The 19,659-nt window shown below is 42.8% G+C and overlaps 1 protein-coding gene across 2 annotated transcripts in view; it reads right to left on the bottom strand.

Annotated features, from left to right (window-relative positions):
* GRK4 (G protein-coupled receptor kinase 4) overlaps positions 1 to 19,659 on the bottom strand; it is a 197,322-nt gene that overhangs the window by 4,044 nt on the left and 173,619 nt on the right. For both annotated transcript variants that reach the window (XM_018554987.1, XM_018554985.1), the window contains exons 9-13: positions 13,511 to 13,701; positions 12,062 to 12,099; positions 7,366 to 7,455; positions 4,072 to 4,280; positions 1,742 to 1,879 (exon numbers count right to left, since the gene is read on the bottom strand). In XM_018554987.1, the coding sequence (XP_018410489.1) occupies positions 1,742 to 1,879; positions 4,072 to 4,280; positions 7,366 to 7,455; positions 12,062 to 12,099; positions 13,511 to 13,701 (666 nt within the window). The remainder of the gene's footprint in view (positions 1 to 1,741; positions 1,880 to 4,071; positions 4,281 to 7,365; positions 7,456 to 12,061; positions 12,100 to 13,510; positions 13,702 to 19,659) is intronic.

Here is a 19,659-nt window from a genome sequence, read left to right as displayed (position 1 = left end):
TCTGTGAATGTGAACACAGTTGCAGGCAAGACAGTGGGATCCCAGGCAAGTGTGTTTCGGGGCAATGTGTGTGAAGTAAATGAGCACATAAGGAAAAAAATACAGCAACCACTAAGCAATAAACAAAGAAAGGTATTTCAAGGAAAATATTTTAGATGGTAAGCTCTCATGGGCAAAGATCTCCTAATCATCTTGTTTTAATTAGTATGGTAACTGTAAAATCTTAATTATACTGTGAAGCACTGCACAAACTGTTGGCGCTATCTTGATTAATAATAATAATATGCACCGATACCGTTTTTTCAGCATCAAGTACCGATATTTTGCTTTCGGTACTCGCTGATACCGAGTGCCGATACCAGTGCTTCCACTGGCATGGGACCGGCTTCCCGGTCAATCAGGAACCCGGCAGTGGGTAATGGCATGCCGCCCAGCTTTCTGATTGCCCGGGAAGCCAGCTCCATGTTGTTTGGCCGGCTTGATTGTGATTGGCTGGGAAACCAGCCTCCCGGCCAATCAGCATTGAGCCGGCTTCCTGGCCAATCAGGAAGCTAGGAGGCAGGTCATTGCTCGCCGCCCAGCTTCCTGATCGCACGGGAAGCTGGCTCCATGTTCCCATAAGGCACTGCCAGTTAAGTGAAATCATCCTCTGACCAGAAGTTCTGGTATTGGGAAGGTATTAAAGCATTTGGGCGGGTACGAGTACCAAATACTCACCCAAATACTCGGTATCGACACCGATACTAGTATTGGTATTGGTGCATCCCTAATTATAAACCCTGACTTCCTCTCTGAAGGAGTCTCTGTATGACTGCAGTATGTCCTTGCAGGAAAATGCGCTTGCTAAGACACCACAGAGTAATACTAAAGACTTTATCACGTAAATTTGCAGATAACAAAGAAATTGTATTTTTAAGATGCCATAGTAAAGAGTATACAGTATTCAATAATCCAACGTTTTATTTACATTTATCATAAATAACACACATGTACCGCATTGGATAACTCGATTTATTGTAAAGTGGTGGGTTTAGGCACATAGATTGGTTTAAATTAGATCAGTAATACTGTATATCTTAAAGGGATATTAAAGTAAAAAGGTATTTAAGCTATTTCAAATGCCAAATAGATCACTTAAAATGGATGCTGCCCCTTGATATCTATAAGTTTTAGCTTCCTGCAGAATCAGCTAGTCCACATATCCTGTTTTAGGATGGCTCCTTTCCCCTATTTGGTCCTATGGAGCCACCCCAGTAAGCTGTGTGTGTCCCAAATGCACAGGCACAGCAAGCTCCAAGCTAGTAAATGGACAGCTGCTGGAGACTGCGTTGTCCCTTGTGATCTTATTCTGGACAGGAAGTTCAGGGAAGCCGACCTGAGAGTTGGAGTTGTTGGGAAACATGATGACAGTGTGTGTTTGTGCAAAAATTTAAAGCAGTACTTTGTTGGATCATGTATAATCTTTTTTATCTGGATTCATTATTGAAAACAATTTTGAGAATGTAATACTACTTTAAGCTATTGTGTAAATGCATAAACGATCTTTCTTCCTTCTCTGCAAGTTTACATGTAAATTTTAGGGGTTGTGATGTCTGATAAATCGAATCAGTGACAACTCATACATTATCAACTGAAGACTTTATCATTTAGGATGTTCTTTTAGAATGTTCTTCCTGACTAGCACAGATCATACAGGGTAACAGCCATCTAACTGGAGCACTCTGGAGCAAGAATTACTTACATCTGGAACAAAGGGCGGATCGAGCATATTGGCTTCTAGACGCTTAAAGTGGATGTTCCTGAATATGGGGTGCTGTTTTATACCTGCTGCTCCGTCCCCCATACAGCCCAGCCTCTGCTTGGGGTCCTTTGTCATTAACTGGATGGAGAATGGACACAAGACATGCTTATTAGTTACCAATAAAGTCAGAGTACTGAAAACAAACATTATATATTCGCCTTAAGCAGCTATGCCAACCATGTACTTGCAGCCACAGGTCTGCCCTGAAAACAATCTGCTTTCACGAGGTATTGGCCTAGGACTCATATCGATGGGAGCCCGCGTCAAATGCAGACTTTCTATTTAGACATCTCCATTCTAATGAGATTTTATATTCACATTGAAACGTGTATAGTCATTTTATCTCAAACAACGGCACCGGTACCTTTGACTCTTCGCACCAGAAGTTCGGTGCTGGTGGTTCTTGAAGTGGGCCCTTTGGTGCCAAAAAGAAGTGGAAAATTGTACAGCCTCTCTAATTGTCACTAAATTCTAAAGTATTCCCAACAATTAAACCAGCCACTGACTCAATAATTTAACTCTTAACCCACAAACTGATCTCAAACACTAATGTGAATCCAATCGACTGAGAACTACTACTCTGGCCCCCATTATAAGCAGGGTCAGAGGCTAGCCCCGTCCCCCTCCACATTCACCCTTTGAAATCTATAAGCAGCTTGAGGGAAACAATAAGTATTGCTGGTCAATTTTATCTGAAATTGTGTGGAAGTTTATAAATAGATGTTTTATATATTAAACTATTTGTATAACATGTTTATTGCTCCTTCATGCAATGCTAGTCTTGAGTTGGCCAAGTCATTGGGAAGAGTGATGTCTCTATGTGACCGATATCTTATCCCACCAGCTTCAAAAAAGAGTTATGGAAAAACCAACTATGTAAAACGGCTAAAAGCCATATAACAATCATTACAAGTAAACACTGCCATAATAACTCAAATTGTGTGCTCATTGGGCATAGGAAATACTTTTTCTGTACAATATTGCCTTCTGTGCTAGAGGTGAGGTATACCCTTCCCTCTGAGTCATTCAGGCCTCTGGTTATTTCCACTTCTGCAGTACAATTGGGATAACACCTACTTTACACTTGTTATGTTCCCATTCACACCAACTTTACACTTGTTATGTTCCCATTCACATTGCATCAATAGAAACAAAATAGAAATTGCTGCTTACATTTTAACTGCTTTTTACTTAAAAATCCTACCTAGCTTCCCCCTATGGAATATTAAGGAGGGGGCTGTTGGAGGTTATGATTACTCCAGTTAACCCTGATACTGGATGGTGCTTTGTTCCTTGATTCTATCCAACTCAACCAATACGGTTTTGTCAATGACAGCAAGGGGCCTGATACACATCAGACTTTGCTATATATATATTAGGGCTGGTAATGATTAAAATTTTCATGTTCGATTAATCGGAAAAAAAAATGCAATCGATTAATCAATTAATTTCGATTAATTATAACGCACATACAGATCCAACTACATTGGCCTATACACATACAGCACAGCAATGGCGTAAAAAAATGAACTAGGATCACACTAATCCAGCACGTTATTAATCTCACGTGCCCCACTCAATATGGCCGCCGCTTGAGTGGGGCAACTCAGAATAATAACGTGTTGGATTAGTGTGATCCTAGTTCATTGTATTACTTCATTGCTGTGCTGTATGTGTATAGGCCAATGCCTTGGCTGGCGCTCGTGCAGAAAGTTTCTTGGGCAAACTCACCGGCCCAAGTGGCTCCGTCGTCTAACGAAGGGGGGAGGAGTCCGGTGACGTCACGGACATCAACGTCACCGGACTCCTCCCACCTTCCCTTCGTTAGCTGCCACGGACATCGACGTCACCGGACTCCTAACGAAGGGACTCCTTCCCTTCGTTAGCCGACGGAGCCACTTGGGGAAGGGGGGAGGAGTCCGGTGACGTCGATGTCTGTGACGTCACCGGATCGCCGACGGGACTCCCGGAAGCCGGCGGAGAGGTGAGTGTTTTCATTAACAATCAAAAAATCAAAACATCTAAGACAGCAGAGGCAACTTACAAGAACCATTTCCAGGTACCGCACCAATGTGGTCTTCCTATAGTGCTTGAAAGTCTATGCCAACTCAGATAGTTATCAGCACTGAAGGTCTAACAATCTTTCTTGGCCAAATGATTGTCCTTGCATGGACAATTAAACTTTGGGTTTAGGGTTCGGCTGTACTGGGGGAATGATCCACACAATAATGTATATGCTTTCACCATACCCCTCTTCTGTCTGCACTTACCATCCTGCAGAGAGATTTGGCATCTTCTGAAAACTTCTCAGAATATTCCTCTTCATCTTCCTTCACTCGCCGGTCCACCTCTTCCCTCTTCACCTTCTCTTTCCTTTTCCTAAACGGAGACTGACCCTGGATCATTTCATAAATAAGGCAGCCGAGCCCCCACCAGTCGGGGCTATAAGTGTAGCTTTCGTTGTTGATGACCTCTGGGGCTGCAGACAGAAGATTTCTATTACTATTATTATTATACAGGACTTGCACTGCCTGGCCAAAAAAAAGTGACAAACTCTTAATATTTCGTTGGACCTGCTTTTGCTTTGATTACGGCACGCATTCACCATGGCATCATTTCCATAAGCTTATGCAATGTCAAAACATTTATTTCCGTCCAGAGTTGTATTAATTTTTCACCGAGATTTTGTAGTGATGATGGGAGAGTCAGACCTCTGTGTAAAGTCTTCACCAGCACATCCCAAAGATTCTCAATGGGGTTAAGGTCTGGACTCTGTGGTGGCCAATCCATGTGTGACAATTATGTCTCATGATCCCTGAACCACTCTTTCACAATTGGAGCCCGATGAATCCTGGCATTGTCATCTTGCAATATGCCCAATGTGCCATCAGGGAAGAAAATTCCCATTGATGGAAAAACCTGATCATTCAGTATATTCAGGTAGACAGCTGACCTCATTTTTTGGGGACATATTGTTGCTGAACCTAGACCTGACCAACTGAAGCAACCCCAGATCATAAAACTGCCCAAAATCCAGGTGGTGACTTTTGTTTTTGGTCAGGCAGTGTATGTAGCGCCTTTGTTTTATCACCAGCAAATTATTTTACATACAATAATATTATACTATTATTAACAATCATATTCAACAATATTTCTGCTCAGACTCTTAGGATCGAAGAGATGCTACTCTATTTGAGTTGCTTGCCAATCAACATGCAGGAAGTATCTGATGATCATAGCAGCTAAACAGATCTCAACTTAACCTGCTCCAGATAATATCACTGAAATCTGGTTCCAAGTAATACAGTCACTTTAATCCAGTTTTAAGTTAGTCCTACAACTGTTTAAAACATGGGGAAATTCGTACTATGAGGGGAATTTATCAGAACTGGAGCAGACAAAATGTGGAGCAGCTGTGCATGGCACCAATCAGCTTCTATATTTTATTTTCAAATGTTAACTGAACAAACTGAAGATAGAAGCTGATTGGTTGCCATGCATAGCTGCTCCAGTTTTGATAAATCCCCCCCTATATACTTTAAGTATGATACACCTAATTAAATGTAAAAAAAAACTTCCCATGTGGAAACCTTAAGTCCCAAACAATACATATAATTGAACTATGTGTCACAGTTCAATTTTCATGTATCGTGTACTTGGAAGTGTTACGGGAATCCACAACGGACCGTAATCCGAAAAAAATGATTATGTGCTTAAAAAATAAATCCATAATCCTCTGTTCAGCTGACTACCCAGACAGACTGCTAATATCATCCTGCACCAGCTAATTGAATATTTACTTATTAATCAGTGGAAGTGACTGGCAGGAAAAAGTCTTTCAGCATGAATATTTTAATGGCCAGACAGAGTATGAAGATCTACTGCACGAATCCCAGTATAGCTCAATTCTTTTTCTCTTTATCCAAATCACACGGATAGGTCACCCAAAAAAGGCAGACGGAGGGCAAAGGACTAGTCACCAGTATTGCCTGTGATCTCTCTGTAGCCGATCGTTTTCCAATTACTGACTTGCCATGCCTAGTACATAGTGTTTCTGTAGTGTGGCCATATTGGTAGAGTTGGAGTTGGCTTCCTCATGTCAGAGCCTCCAGCAAGGAGAACAGAGAGCAGCATAATAGTGGCATCACAAACCTCACTCCAAATCTCCTGACACTAGAAGTCAGAGAGAGAGGCAGCTGTGCCTTAGATCTCACACTGCAGATATACAGCTATGAGGCTGTAGACACAGTTGTACCTAGGACCACTCACACACCAGGAAGTGCTCTGCTATTCTTCAAGACAAAAATGCAGATTTTTCAGTGTAACGTTACTTTATACTATTTTTTATTTTATTTTTATCATTTCTTATTTTTTATATAATTTAAATTTTTTTCATTTTAATGTTTTTTTTCTCTTGGGGGGGCTTCGGGGAAATATTAGGGGTCTAAACAGCCCCCTGATATTTTCCTTTTAAAATAGAAAAAGAAATTGACACAAAGTCCTCAATCTCTTTTTCTGCAGCCTGTTTGTCCTGCACAGAGGATCGGAACATATCACCGATATGTACCGATCCTCTGCCGCTCGGCCACGCACACGGGGGCTCAGCTTCTCCTCTGCATCTCCCGGGCAGAGGCAGAGGGGCGGAGACGCTGTCACAGAACTAAGGCTGAGCGCTGAGGGGAGAGAGAGGTGCCGGCTGTCAGAACCTGGCCGAGCGTCTCTCTCTCCTCACCACTCGGCCTTTATATTGAAAAGCAGCCACAACTCCGTTCCTTAGTCGCTGCAAGTATTTGTGCATGGGATCAGTCGGATACTTGCTACCATGTGACGGGAGAAGCAAGTCTTCTACACACCCAGATGTGTAAAATACTTGCAGCTGCTGGGGAGCAGAAATGTAGTGATTTTTTAAATAAATGGCCTGCTAGAAAAGTAAGTGGATTCATATTTATTTTACAGGTAACCTACTGGGCAAGAGTGACCTTGTGGTAATAGGGACGATAATAAGAATTTTAGAGAAAAAAATACTAGGGATTTTCACAACTACTTGTGAAAATGCCTAGATACTAACCACCAATAGTGGCGATTTAAATTTTTAAACACAAGCAGCTGCAATAAGGTTCCGTGCTTGCAGGGGACTTGACAGCCTTTTGGGTACTCCACGGCACTGCTTACAGCACCAGCCGCACATCTACTCCTCCTCCTTCCTGTCGATCCCCGCCGTCCACCTCTGGACCCCTGGAGAGATGCCACACAGCCCTCATAACATTATGCACAGTCCTGGAGGGACCCTGCACAGCCCACCATAGACCCTGCACAGCCCACCACAGACCCTGCACAGCCCACCATAGATCCTGCACAGCCATCTAAGAGCCCACACAGCCCACCTAAGACCCTGCACAGCCCAACTGAGAGCCTGCACAGCACACCTGAGACCCTGCACATGTATTGGCAGCTTCCTGGTTATTAGAGGCACCTAAACTGTGCTAATCATATTATACCACGTATACTTGTATAAGGAGAAGGAATACAACTGCAAGTATTAGGAATCAAAATAAAGCTCATACCCATATAACCTACGGTGCCGACTCTGCCACGAATGGATTCTCCTTCAGGGATCTGCACAGCTAACCCAAGATCGGAGATCCTGATGTGTCCTGTGCAATGAAAGAACATGACGTGAGATGGATTCTTACCACAGGGAAGACATAAGGTCCTACAGCAGGAGAGCAAGACAAAGATATTCTACCACACTGTGCACATGAAGGCAGATGGAAAGATTTACAATATCCTTTACTGCACAAACAGACAAGACTTATTTAATAAAAGCAATGTATGCACCAATGTACCAATACCAACCAATAAAAATGAATTTATCACTGTAGCCAACTCATTAGTGGGACTTTTCAAGTGCTACAATGATACCATTGTATTCATGATTATTTAAAATCTAACAAAGACATGCAGTATATCCATAACAATAATAACAAAAGGAAAATCAGCCTATACAATATGATATACAATATTTCCAAGGGAAATTTGGTGGTAAATCTGAAATGGTTGTTAACGACTGTCTCAAGAGTTGGGCTGCGTATGGCCATCCGTATCAGATGTCTACGTCAGTGGAATAAGTATGCAGATCAAGAGTAGCTGCATTCTTGTTCCAGATCAGCGACTCAGATATTAAGTCAGAGGTCCAGCGTGACGTTGTAAGAAAGAGGTTAACAAAGGCAGCCTACATATTTCTCATGCGAGTGGTTCACCTTAATTCAGTTACAAGATGGCCTCTTAATCCACTACATGTACATAACACTCACAGTCCAAGAGCAACGAGGGATTCCATTGAGAAACTCAGAATATACTAGTGGATACAGCAATCCAGACAAGGCCATATTTGTGCAAAGGTCACATAAGCTACAGCCCAGGGTCACACATTCACGGTTCCATACTGCTGTTCCATACACTCTTGTCATAAGACCTTAAATTGCCCCAAGGAGAGATGGTCATTAAATAGTCAAGCTGCTGAGAGAACGACTTGTAAGACTTCAATGCTACCATTGTAAAATTGTCCTTTATGTCCACTAAATAACTAGTTATTTTTTTATATTATTATTAATATTTCGTTGGACTGCCTTTAGCTTTGATCACGGCATACATTCGCTGCGGCATTGTTTCCATAGGCTTATGCAATGTCACAACATTTATTTCCATCCAGAGTTGCATTCATTTTTCCCGAAGATCTTGTAATGATGATGGAAGAGTCGGACCACTGTGTAAAGTCTTCTCCAGCACATGCCAAAGATTTAATATGAGTATGAATATGTTGCGCTACTAAAAATATCTTGTCAAATACAAAGTGTTTCAGTGTTGCTCTATAACACATGAGCCTTGCACAAAGAAATTAATAAATAGATGTGTGAGCCTAACTGCAATATACAGTTAACAGTGTGTCACGTCAAAACACAATTGGGAAAGATGCCAGATAAAGCAATATGTGCATCAGTGTCTCTACAGTTCATATATATGAAACAAAAATCACAGACATATGTATCCTCTAAGATGAGTGTAGATATTCCTATTCCCCACAAAATTTCCACTGTGCAACCTAATTTTTCTTACATATAGAGTGCTGCTCACCTTACAAACAGACCTGCTAACTCCCCTTTGTGGCCAGGTGGGGTTAGGCCCACAACTGAATCCACTTACCGTAAATCTCTACCTGGTCCTCTTCGGTACTCAGCATCACATAAGTTGTATCAGACCAAAATGAGAGAAAACACCTACCATAGTGAACACTGCTTCACTGTATAAAATGCTTCATTAAAAATGTACTACTGACATACCCAATCGCACAAAAGCAAACAATGTGGTGGGTGCACAGACACCGCCAGATCAGTTGAACACTGTCCAGACCCTCTCCACCAGACCCACCCAACTCTGTGTCACAAGCCCCACCCTATTTATGTTACGTTGGGATTGACTTCATCATAGACATGGAGACTGGGATGCATACTTCAATATACACTCAATGGCTACATTATTAGGTACAACTGTTCAGCTGCTCATTAATGCAGGTATCTAATCAGCCAATCACATGGCAGCAACTCAATGCATTTAGACTTGTAGGCATGGTCAAGACGATCTGCTGTAGTTCAAACCGAGCATCAGTATGGGGAAGAAAGGTAATTAAAGTGACTTTGGATGTGCGATGGTTGTTGGTGCCAAATGAGCACCAAGCACAGTGGTTTTATTTGTGCGATTGGACTATATGTGTACATTTTATGTAAGTTTTTAATGAAGCATTTTATACAGTCAAGCAGTGTGCACTATGGTAGGTGTTTTCTCTCATTTTGCACTTATGTATTGGTGAGTACCAGAGAAGACCAAGTAGAAATTTAAACAAGTGAATCCAATGGTGGGCTTAACCCCGTCCGGCCACAGAGGGGATCAGCGTGATCAGACCTACCGTGCAGGTCTGTTTTGCTTTATTTGGCATCTTTCCCATTTGTGTTTTGATGTGACACACTGTTAACACTGTATATTGCAGTTTGGCTCACACATCTAATTATTCATTTCTTTGTGCAAAGTTTATGTGTTCTAGAGCAACACTGTTAACATTAGCATTTAACAAGATAGTTTAAATCTAATAGCACAACACATTTATACTCATATTAGGACTCTCTAGTGCTTGAAGCTGATTGACGTGGAGGTTTTGTGGTTTGTGTTTTGTACGTACATCCCAACGATTCTCAATGGGGTTAGGGTCTGGACTCTGTGGTGGCCAATCCATGTGTGAAAATGATGTTTCATGCTCCCTGAATCACTCTTTCACAATTTGAGCCCGATGAATCCTGGTATTGTCATCTTGGAACATGCCTATGCCATTAGTGAAGAAAAAAATCAATTGACAGAAAAACCTGGTAATTCGGTATCTTCAGGTAGGCAGCTGACCTCATTTTTTGGGCGCATAACGTTGCTGAACCTAGACCTGACCAGCTGATGCAACCCCAGATCATAACAATGCCCACACAGGCTCGTATGATAGGCACTAGGTATGATGGGTGCATAACTTCATCCGCTTCTCTTCTTACCCTGATGTGCCCATTACTTTGAAACAGGATAAATCTGGACTCATCAGCCCACATGACCTTTTTCCATTGTGCCAGAGTCCAATCTTTATGCTCCCTAGCAAACTGAAGCATTTGTTTCCCAATTAGCCTCACTGATGAGGTTTTTCCAATCACTTGAGTTCTCTTTGCATTGCGTGTGTGGAAATGCTTTTAACTATTTTAACTATTAAACATAGCAGCGAGTTCTACTGTTGATTTTTTACGATTTGATTCCACCAAACGTTTAAGTGATCTCAGATCACGAACATTCAAAAAAGTTTTCCAACCACATTTCTTCCTTGAAGATGATGGTTCACCTCTATCCTTCCAGGTTTTAATAATGCATTTGACTAGTTTCAGCAATCTCCTTACTTGATTTCTTTGCTTGATGCAGGTCAAAAAGTTTACCCTTCTGAAACAGAGTTACATCTTTTCCACGACCACAGGATGTCTTCTGAAATTGTTGTTTAAGAAATGAGAAGCTACTCACTGCATCAGTTAGTGTTAAATAACTTGTTCCCAGGTGACACTTATTATTCACTGCAGCAATTATTCAATGGAAGGATCTTACCTATTTGCTTAGCTATATCCAGTTTGTTACTTTTTTTGGCCAGGCATTTATTTATAGTGAAAGCCCTAATTTGGATCCCTAATCATACATAAGGCTTTCTGAGAAAGAGCCATGGTGGGTGAATGAGGAACTGCCTAGGTAAGTGAGAGGCCTTCTACGATCACCAGGTTACCATTAAAAGTTATTGGAGTGGATTGGTCCACCACCCCTATGCGTGGGGGAAAAGCTAAATCAATTTCAAAGCTTCATTTTCAACGGTGGTTCTCATGTGTTAATACAGCAATTTTTTTAATGCAATTTGTTTCTCCACTTTTATAAAATGTATCCTCCCTGCAGAACATGGTGTTGCACCTTGAAAAGCGTATATATGTAATACCGCCGACTCGGCCGCCTCTGGTTTCTCCACCGCGGCCTTCTGCGTTCCACCGTGGAACGCGGAAGCCGCACGAACTCATGGTTGTGACGCGGCGGTTGCGTTCCACGGTGGAAAGCGGAAGTCGTTCGGGCCGATCAGCTGTCCCTCCCCACTTCCTGGCCCTATTTAAAGGCACAGATGAGGCAGCATGGCGTTCCGTGATTGAGGTCTGAACGCCTGCTGCCTCACGAACCTGCACACCACCTTGCTGCCACACGAACCTGCAGACCATCCTGCCGCCTCACGAGTGGACACCACCCTGCTGCCATCTGGAAGACGGACCTGCGCAGTGCTGTTGTAGGAGCCACCTGATAGACTCTGCCACCATCAGCTGCTACAAAACCGCAAGTACCATACCTGTGGAGAGCACCGCTGCTTACTCTGCATAATGGCTCATATATATAGACTGTGTACTAGACTGCTATTTCGGGATCCTCCCTTAACCCAGCACCACCTACTGCATTCCTGTATCTAAGTTCGCAACCACTGGCTATGACTCAATAGTACCGTTTTCATTTGTGTTGATTTACGTTTATTACATGACGCCTGAGATTCATATCTGACTGATCCCATTGGTCCGCAGTTGTGATCCTACCATTGTACTTCCCGCAGTCGTAACAATATAATTATTCTCTCAAATAAAAAAGGACCATACAAGGTACACTTACCGCGGTCATCAAGGAGAATATTTTCTGGCTTTAGGTCTCTAAATAAGAAACAATCAGGGAAATATTAGAATCACTGTAATAACACAGTAAACCGAATTTACAACTTGGCTTATAAAAAAAAATTAGATTTTGAGGTGTATCTAATGCCAAACCTGTCCCCGCTGTGGAGATCCACTTTCTATTTGTCCTAGTGACTACTGTCACCTTATAGAAAGTGATGGGATATCCAAAAATTAAAAGTTGAAAGCAGAACAGGAATAGAGGGGAAATCCTCCAATAGGACAACTGTTTCGGTAACAACTAAAAGGGGACTTGACCTCAATTAATAAAGTTTTCCACTTATTTCTTATTGTGCGTCTGGGACCAGAAATGAGGAGAAAACCACAAGAAAGGTTCTAATCTGATCACAACCTAAAAAAATGTATCCAAAAGGTGACTTTAAGTATACTTTAAAGTGGATCCTACCCCAGCTCCTTAAACCGTTTTGGTATTATCTTTTTTTAAAATCTACTTAAAAGCCTCTTTTACTTACCTAATTCCACAGTCAAGTGACAGGCCATAACCAGAGTCTTATATCTTCTAAACTATAGAGTAGGAGATCCCTTCTTTGGGTGCCCACGTGGCTACCTGCATGATGGGAACAGTTCCCATTGGCTGTCCATCAGCAGGGTCCTCACAGGTTCCAGAAGACTCCAGCGGCAATGATGTCATCACGACAAGGGGCTGCAACATGTCCAGATGGTGATGGGCCCACACTGCAGCAGTAGATGATCTGTCTTTACTCCTGGAAGAGGTATCTGATAGGGTCATATAATGGCCCTCTAAGAATGATTTTTTTAATTTGACAGGTAGCAGTGCAGTGGGTGGGAGGAATTGGATGGACTTTAAGCCATGTAATGGCCCTCTAAGAATGATTTTTTAATTTGACAGGTAGCAGTGGAGTGGGTCGGAGGAATTAGATTGCCCAGGATGGTCTTTAAGCCACGTAATGGTCTTCTAAGATTTTTTTTTGCTAATTTGACAGGTAGCAGTGGAGTGGGTAGGAGGAACTGGATTTTCCAGGATGGTCTTTAAGCAAAATAAATATAAAAAGCATCTAAACATAAAAGAAAAAGAGTTGCTGTTCATAGCAAAGCAATAAAGGAGACACAAATTCAAATGTTAATTGAAATACGGTAATAATGTTGAGATAAATAAGAGTAACAGAGAAGCTGAGTTTCTTATTTTTAAAATGCAACGCCATGTTGCCTTCAGTGCTGGTCGCGTGACCAAAACCTAGGCATGTGATCTCTGTTGAAGGGGAGGATCCGCCATTCTGAATTCTGATCCATGTATTCACCAAAATAGCTGCAAACCATACCAATAGGAAAATGTGATAAACCCAACAGCTGCCAGGCAGTCATTTCATGATGGGATGTTCTATATCCACACATGGCAATTCTCTCTTACCTGTAAACTATTCTCTCCCTCTGTAGATCTTCCAGTCCACGGCACAGCTCTGCAGCATAGAACACAGCTCTTTGCTCATCGAAGCCTGGGTTCCCCATGTTGTATATGTGAAACTTCAGGTCCCCTCCATTCATTATAGTCAACACTAAGCAAAGGGCGTCCTTCGTTTCATAGCAGTAGGCTAAACTAACCTAAGGACCCAAAAGGAGAAGGTTTAAATCACCATGTCAGCCTATGACAACAATCCATGAAATCCCAGGACACAGATGACCTCCTAAGCAGGATTTACCATTGCAATACATTTAATTTCCACTATAACGATGACCTTCAGGCAAATCGCTAAATACGCAGCTGAAATATATATGAGGAAGCTGCCAAAGGATTTGTATTTATATCCATCAAGTCCTGAGACCTACACAGCTCTGCCCGATAGCACAGGCAGGGTAAAGTCCTCATTTGAACATTTTGCAGCTAAGCAGTGAAGCTTAGCCACAGCCTGTGTCTGGACAATGAAGTTGTAGCAGCAGACCAATGAGGTCATCCCTCCGCTCACTCTGCTCCTTCCTTCTGTCAGCACATGTGCATGCAGCAGAACGCGATTGTCACATTCCCCTTTTTTAGCCTTCTGTACAGGGCATTACAAAATGCTGATATTAAGACTTATTCAGGTAAGTACAATAGTCACATTAAAAAAAATCATGATTTTTAAATAATTTTTTTAGTTAGAAATTTGCATTAAAATTATTTTAAAAAAATTAGATTAAAATTGATATCTGCCTAGAGCAGGCTCTATAGAACCCTGCAAAGGGAAAGGAGCCACCTTAAAACAGGTTATCAGGGCCAGTGCTCAGAGGACCAGCTGACCAAGGAAACTAAAAGTTTAGGGCTGGTTCACACCATAAACAGTGCGTTCCAGAGCGGTCAGCCTCTGGAACACACTGTATCGCACTCTGGCCTGCTTCCTGCGTTTAGCATGAGGATGGGGCATGGCGGTGCATTGAAGTCAATGACAGCGCAGGCACGCCCCCTGCCCGCAGTGTGATGATCGCCCTCACCAGAACGCGTGGCACATCAGTGCCTGTGTTCTGCTCCAGTGTGAGCTGCAAAAATGCTGCAAGCACTATTTTTGCAGATCGCACTGGACCGGAACACAGGCACTGATGTGCCACCTGTTCTGGTGTCGGTGATCGCACTGCGGGCAGGGGGCGTGCCACTGACTTCAATGCACCACCACAACCCCTTCTGCAGCTGGAGCTGCCCACCTGGAGTTGCCCACCCTTGCCTTAAACGTTCCCCTCTAACACAGGCACTTTGTTGCAGCAATGACAAAATGGCCATTATGAGCTAAATTAAATTAACATTCCAGGCTGTTTTCTCCGTGTGAAAGGCCCATTCTTGGAGCCCCAGTGGCAGGATTCAGCAGCGTCATCAGCTTTCAGCCTGGAGTGGACATTGTCGGCTGTAGGACCCGACGTCAGCAGATTTGTGTGTCAAGCTGCGGCAGTGTCACTTCAAAAAGCTGTCATCGGGGGTACGGCAGGACTCCGCCACCCGGAGATCCGAGCACAAAGGGCTTTCTGTTACGTGTGCAGGGCTACAAAGTCAACTTTTATCCCTTGTAGACCGTCCTGGTCATTCGAGGAGACATTTCTATGGCAAGATCATGGGCTGGAATAGCTTAATTCTACCAGCCATGGAAGCTACTACAAAGCAAAACAGAAATCAAAGTACAATTTTAAAGCAGCTGTAAGCCTGAAGTGAATGACATTTACTTGCTAAAGCACCCTGTAGCATAAACAATGATCCTTTTTCAATAAAATACTGTTTTCATCTTTTTTTCATCCTTTGCTGCATCACAGTGCAGCCTCTTAGCAGCCACTTCATGCCTGCATGTACTCTAGCAATGGCTGCATGCAGAGGCGTAACTAGAACCTTCAGTGCCCCGATGCAAGAAACCATGAAGGGCCCCCCACTATAAACAGGCACCGTTTGGTTAACAGGAAGGCTGCCAAGGTCCCCAGCAAGCGAGGGACCTCAGGCAGCCGCTTCAGTTTAAAAATGTAGTGCCGGTATCTGCGCTTAGTATTGGGGCATTTTCATAGTGAATTTTGTGAGTATTGGCACTGGTGCACCCCTACGTAATAATATAATGTATTGCTGGGACTTGTAGTCCTGCATAATTGGTGCCATTTTGCATTGCTGTGCAATGATTATACAGCAATGCAGAATACCACCAGCTATGCAGCACTACATGTCCCAGCAATACATTATAAAGGAAATCAGCAATGCTGAACACCACCAGCTTCTCACAACCCCCCTGCCCCGGTCCAGCCTTCACCCACACCAGACTCACCTGACTCCTGCAGCACCTTCTTCGTCTTGGTCCCAGGGGGTGGGACTAAGCAGAGAGGGTCCTCTCCCACACAGCAGAATGTGCTGCCTGGAGGAGCTCACAGGACATTGTGCTGGACAAGTGACTGATCGCTGGCAGAGCCTCTCCATCCACGCACAGCTGCTTGTACATGCCCCACTTCGAATGCTGCAAGTGGCAGAGCGGCGGGGAAGGAGCGGCACCATCTTGGAGGGGCAGCATGAGGGAGCTGCGGGGCTCTCTTCTTCCTCTCTGGGCCCCCCCAACAGGTGGATTGCCAGGGCCCGGTCGCAATTGCGACTGCTGCGACCCTGGTAGTTCCGCCAGTGGCTGCATGGAATTCCCCAGGGAGGGTTTATGCATGGTGACAATAATGTGCAATGTGTGTTGAAACAGTCTTTTATCATCTGCATTGAAAGGTCGTGTGACAAGTCAGGAGAACAATTGGGACGGTGACACAACGTTGTCACCCTGAACAAGAAACTGGGTAGGCAACGCAGTTAGAAGAAGTTATACAATGCAGTTATCTACTATATTACTACTTATTGTAATGCAAGCTGCAGATTTAAAAATCCAATAGCCAGACAACTGGCAATGAACTATTTTCTGGAAAAAAGTCGGCAATGCCCAAGCTGCAATTTGTACACATACAGTACATAGTACATGGCACATCTCAATGACTTATCCATGGGTCTAAGGTTCCATCTGTGCTTTCCGTCAGACAAAGTACGACAAAAAAACAAGCAGCCGTCTCCTTAGCTAACCCATAATGGGTTTATTATGTTTATTTCAATTTTAAAATGTTTAAATGTTAAATTTATAATGTTTACATTTAAAATATGTGTTCAGAAACAATTAATCAATTTAGTATGTCTCGCCATTTTCTGTTTGTACTAGATTTGTTCCTGGAAACATACTTACAGGTGGAATTCCCCTTTAAACAAAAACCTAATTTGAAAGCCAGTGCTGAATATCCTCAGCTGTGACTTTGTAGAAAGTTTTTTCTTCTTGGATGTAGATGGCTTTCGGTCTATGCAATTCCCATGTGATCTCAAAATTCCACTTACTATAGTAACTTTCTCTCTACAAACTCTCCCTGGCAGTGTATTTTCCCACAATTCAACATTCCACACATGACAAGTGGCATTTACAGCAAGAAGAAAATGTAATAACATAATTCTCTTATGTCCAATATTGTTATTTTATTGTTTTCTATATTGTTACCACTAGAGGTCACGTTCTGTATGTAAATATCTAACAAGAGGAGGGATCTATGTCGCAAGAATTTGTTTTATTTTTGAATGTAAAGTAAATTCAAGTTCCTTTAAAAATGTATTACATAATGTGCTCTTGGTCTAAAGAATGGTGCATTGCTCATGAATTGTTAAGCACAATCAATAATGACCAGCATTCCATGGTTCCTCTTATCTCCAAAGTGGCTGGACATGACCTCGTGCATAATTTATGTGTCTCACTCACATTTTTTTGAGGCAGATCCTGACATAATACTGGGCCGTGGAGGTGACAAGCTGAGAGAATGCCACAAACCAATAGCTGTCCATAGGCAAAACTGTCACATTGTACGGCAGGACAGACTGGGGGAATTTGTTGAAGCTGGTGCAGACAGAATCTGGACCAGTTGCCCATACTAACCAATCAGCTTCTCTCTTCAGTTTGTTCAGTTAAGCTTTGAAAATGAGAGAGAGAAGCCGATTAGTTGCCATGGGCAACTGCTCCAGATTTTGTCTGCTCCGATCTTAGTAATTGCCCCCACTTTGCTATAGCAGTACTGCACTACAACTACTAGCCTGTGCAAAGGCAGCTATAATAGCAGTATTTTTAAATTACTTAATATATTGTTTTAAAGCAGAACTTTGGGCAAATCAAATCTCAACCCTTGCTATGGGGCTACCCCCTGCACTGAAAGGGTTAAGTGCTTGTTTTATATAGGGAGCTAAAAAAACAAAGTTATACTCACCCGAACCACAATCCCAGCTGGCTCCTATACCTCTCCCTCTAGTCTTCTCCTCCGCTCCAGCGATGGTATCTCCTTCAGGGTCTTAACATTCTATACACTGTATAGAACATGATGACCGACGGGACCTTAGACCACTGGAGCGGACGGGGAGCGAGCAGAAGAGACCGATCTAAAAGCAAGCTGGGATCGTGGATCAGGTGAGTATAACTTTGTTATTTTAGCTCCCTAGAAATTTTTTCCCTTATTCCCTATTACCTGTTATGCTGGGTTCTTACCAAATAAGATACTCAACTGCCCGGAGAATCCAGCATTGTCCTACTGTGATCCATTGCCACAGCCCGGGTCCTGCACCACTATCTTCTTCTGTGACATCATCGGGAGCCAGTTGTCTCCTCCAGGATCTGCAGTTGCCACCCGATGAAGCACAACCAGGTCCTCCCTCCGGCCACTGTGAGTCCCTGCTCCTGCAGCCTCCTGGGATATATGCCGGGGACTTCCCAAAAAGCTGTGGGAGCAGGGACTTGGCATTCTTTCCTAGGTGAGAATAGTGGTGGAAGCTAAAGCAGATCAGGGTAGAAAAGCAGGAACATGGAGTGTTGGTTTTCATGAGTACTTTGGGTATCAATTTCACAGCATCAGAGCAGAGCTCAGTTGCAATGGTAGTAGAAAAGGTAAGTATTTACTTCTTCTTCTACAGGTAGGTGTCTGCTGGATATTTTTTGTATAGCAACAGGGCTACTAACCTTGTACCTACTAACCTCTGTAGCTGCAGGCACCATGGAGCAATTTAACCTCAACTTTTACAGCAGAAAGCAATTGAACTTTCATTTCAGCAGCTCTTTCTGCTACCCCTCTCAGTAGTGAGTCGGCAGCCTGTCAGCCTTCTAATATCTAATGTATACACAGAGCAGATTCACAGGAAGGTGGGAGACAGCAAAGTAATAATACCCGACTTAAACAACTTAACTGCTTCTGTGAAGTTTAAAGATGAACTGTTCCATAGTATCTGCAGCTACAGACGGCAGTGAGGGCTTGTTTTAGAAGGAGACGTATTGGGAGTAAGAGAGTAAGAGGACATTAGCAAACGTACTCCTGTGACCCCAAAAAAAAGGTTTGGTGTTAGTTCTCTTTTAAAGCTCATGTATAGTTTGTTGAGAATATATAACTATTTGAATGTATGTAGCCCACAGTTGTACTTTTCCAATTATTTTCACCTTTCCTCATTATATACGTTAGTGAATATGTTGTATCATAAATAGGAGGTACAGAGACTTCAGGAGGACAACTTTTATTTTGTTACTATTATGTAATAGCAGTAGATTTAAATGGATTTGAAATGCATTGTGTATCGGTTACATAATTTTCTTTGCTCAATTGCCTTGAACAGTCAAAGGCAGAAAACTGAATACAAGAAACCCATACATTACATCATACCTAGCATTATCTATTTTAACATCAATTATTCAAGGCCGGCATATTTTTTCCGGAGGATTTCGTCATAGCCAAAGAAAGTCTGATCAATATTTAACTTGGTTTATACAAAACTATAGCACTAGCCGCATTGATCGCTCTCTGGGAAGCAAGATGTGTGCGGGCTGTGTCCAGTGAGAGCTTAGTGGGGGTAATCAAGATGACTGTGATGAAAACAGAGGAGAAGGAAGCGTACTGCAGATCCAGCACTCAGAGGGCCATCGATCTGTTGACCCTGCTCCCTATCCAGTGCAGGCTTGTAAAATAAAACATAACACTATATTTAGATCCTAATTTGCTACAGTGGAGATAGAAGCTGGTGTAGCCAGC

Source organism: Nanorana parkeri, unplaced genomic scaffold (assembly GCF_000935625.1).
Source record: "Nanorana parkeri isolate BGI_ZX_2015 unplaced genomic scaffold, ASM93562v1 scaffold180, whole genome shotgun sequence".
NCBI classification, from domain to species: Eukaryota; Metazoa; Chordata; class Amphibia; order Anura; family Dicroglossidae; genus Nanorana; species Nanorana parkeri.
Note: the sequence above shows the minus strand (reverse complement) of the source record. Positions and strands in the feature narration are given on the sequence as shown.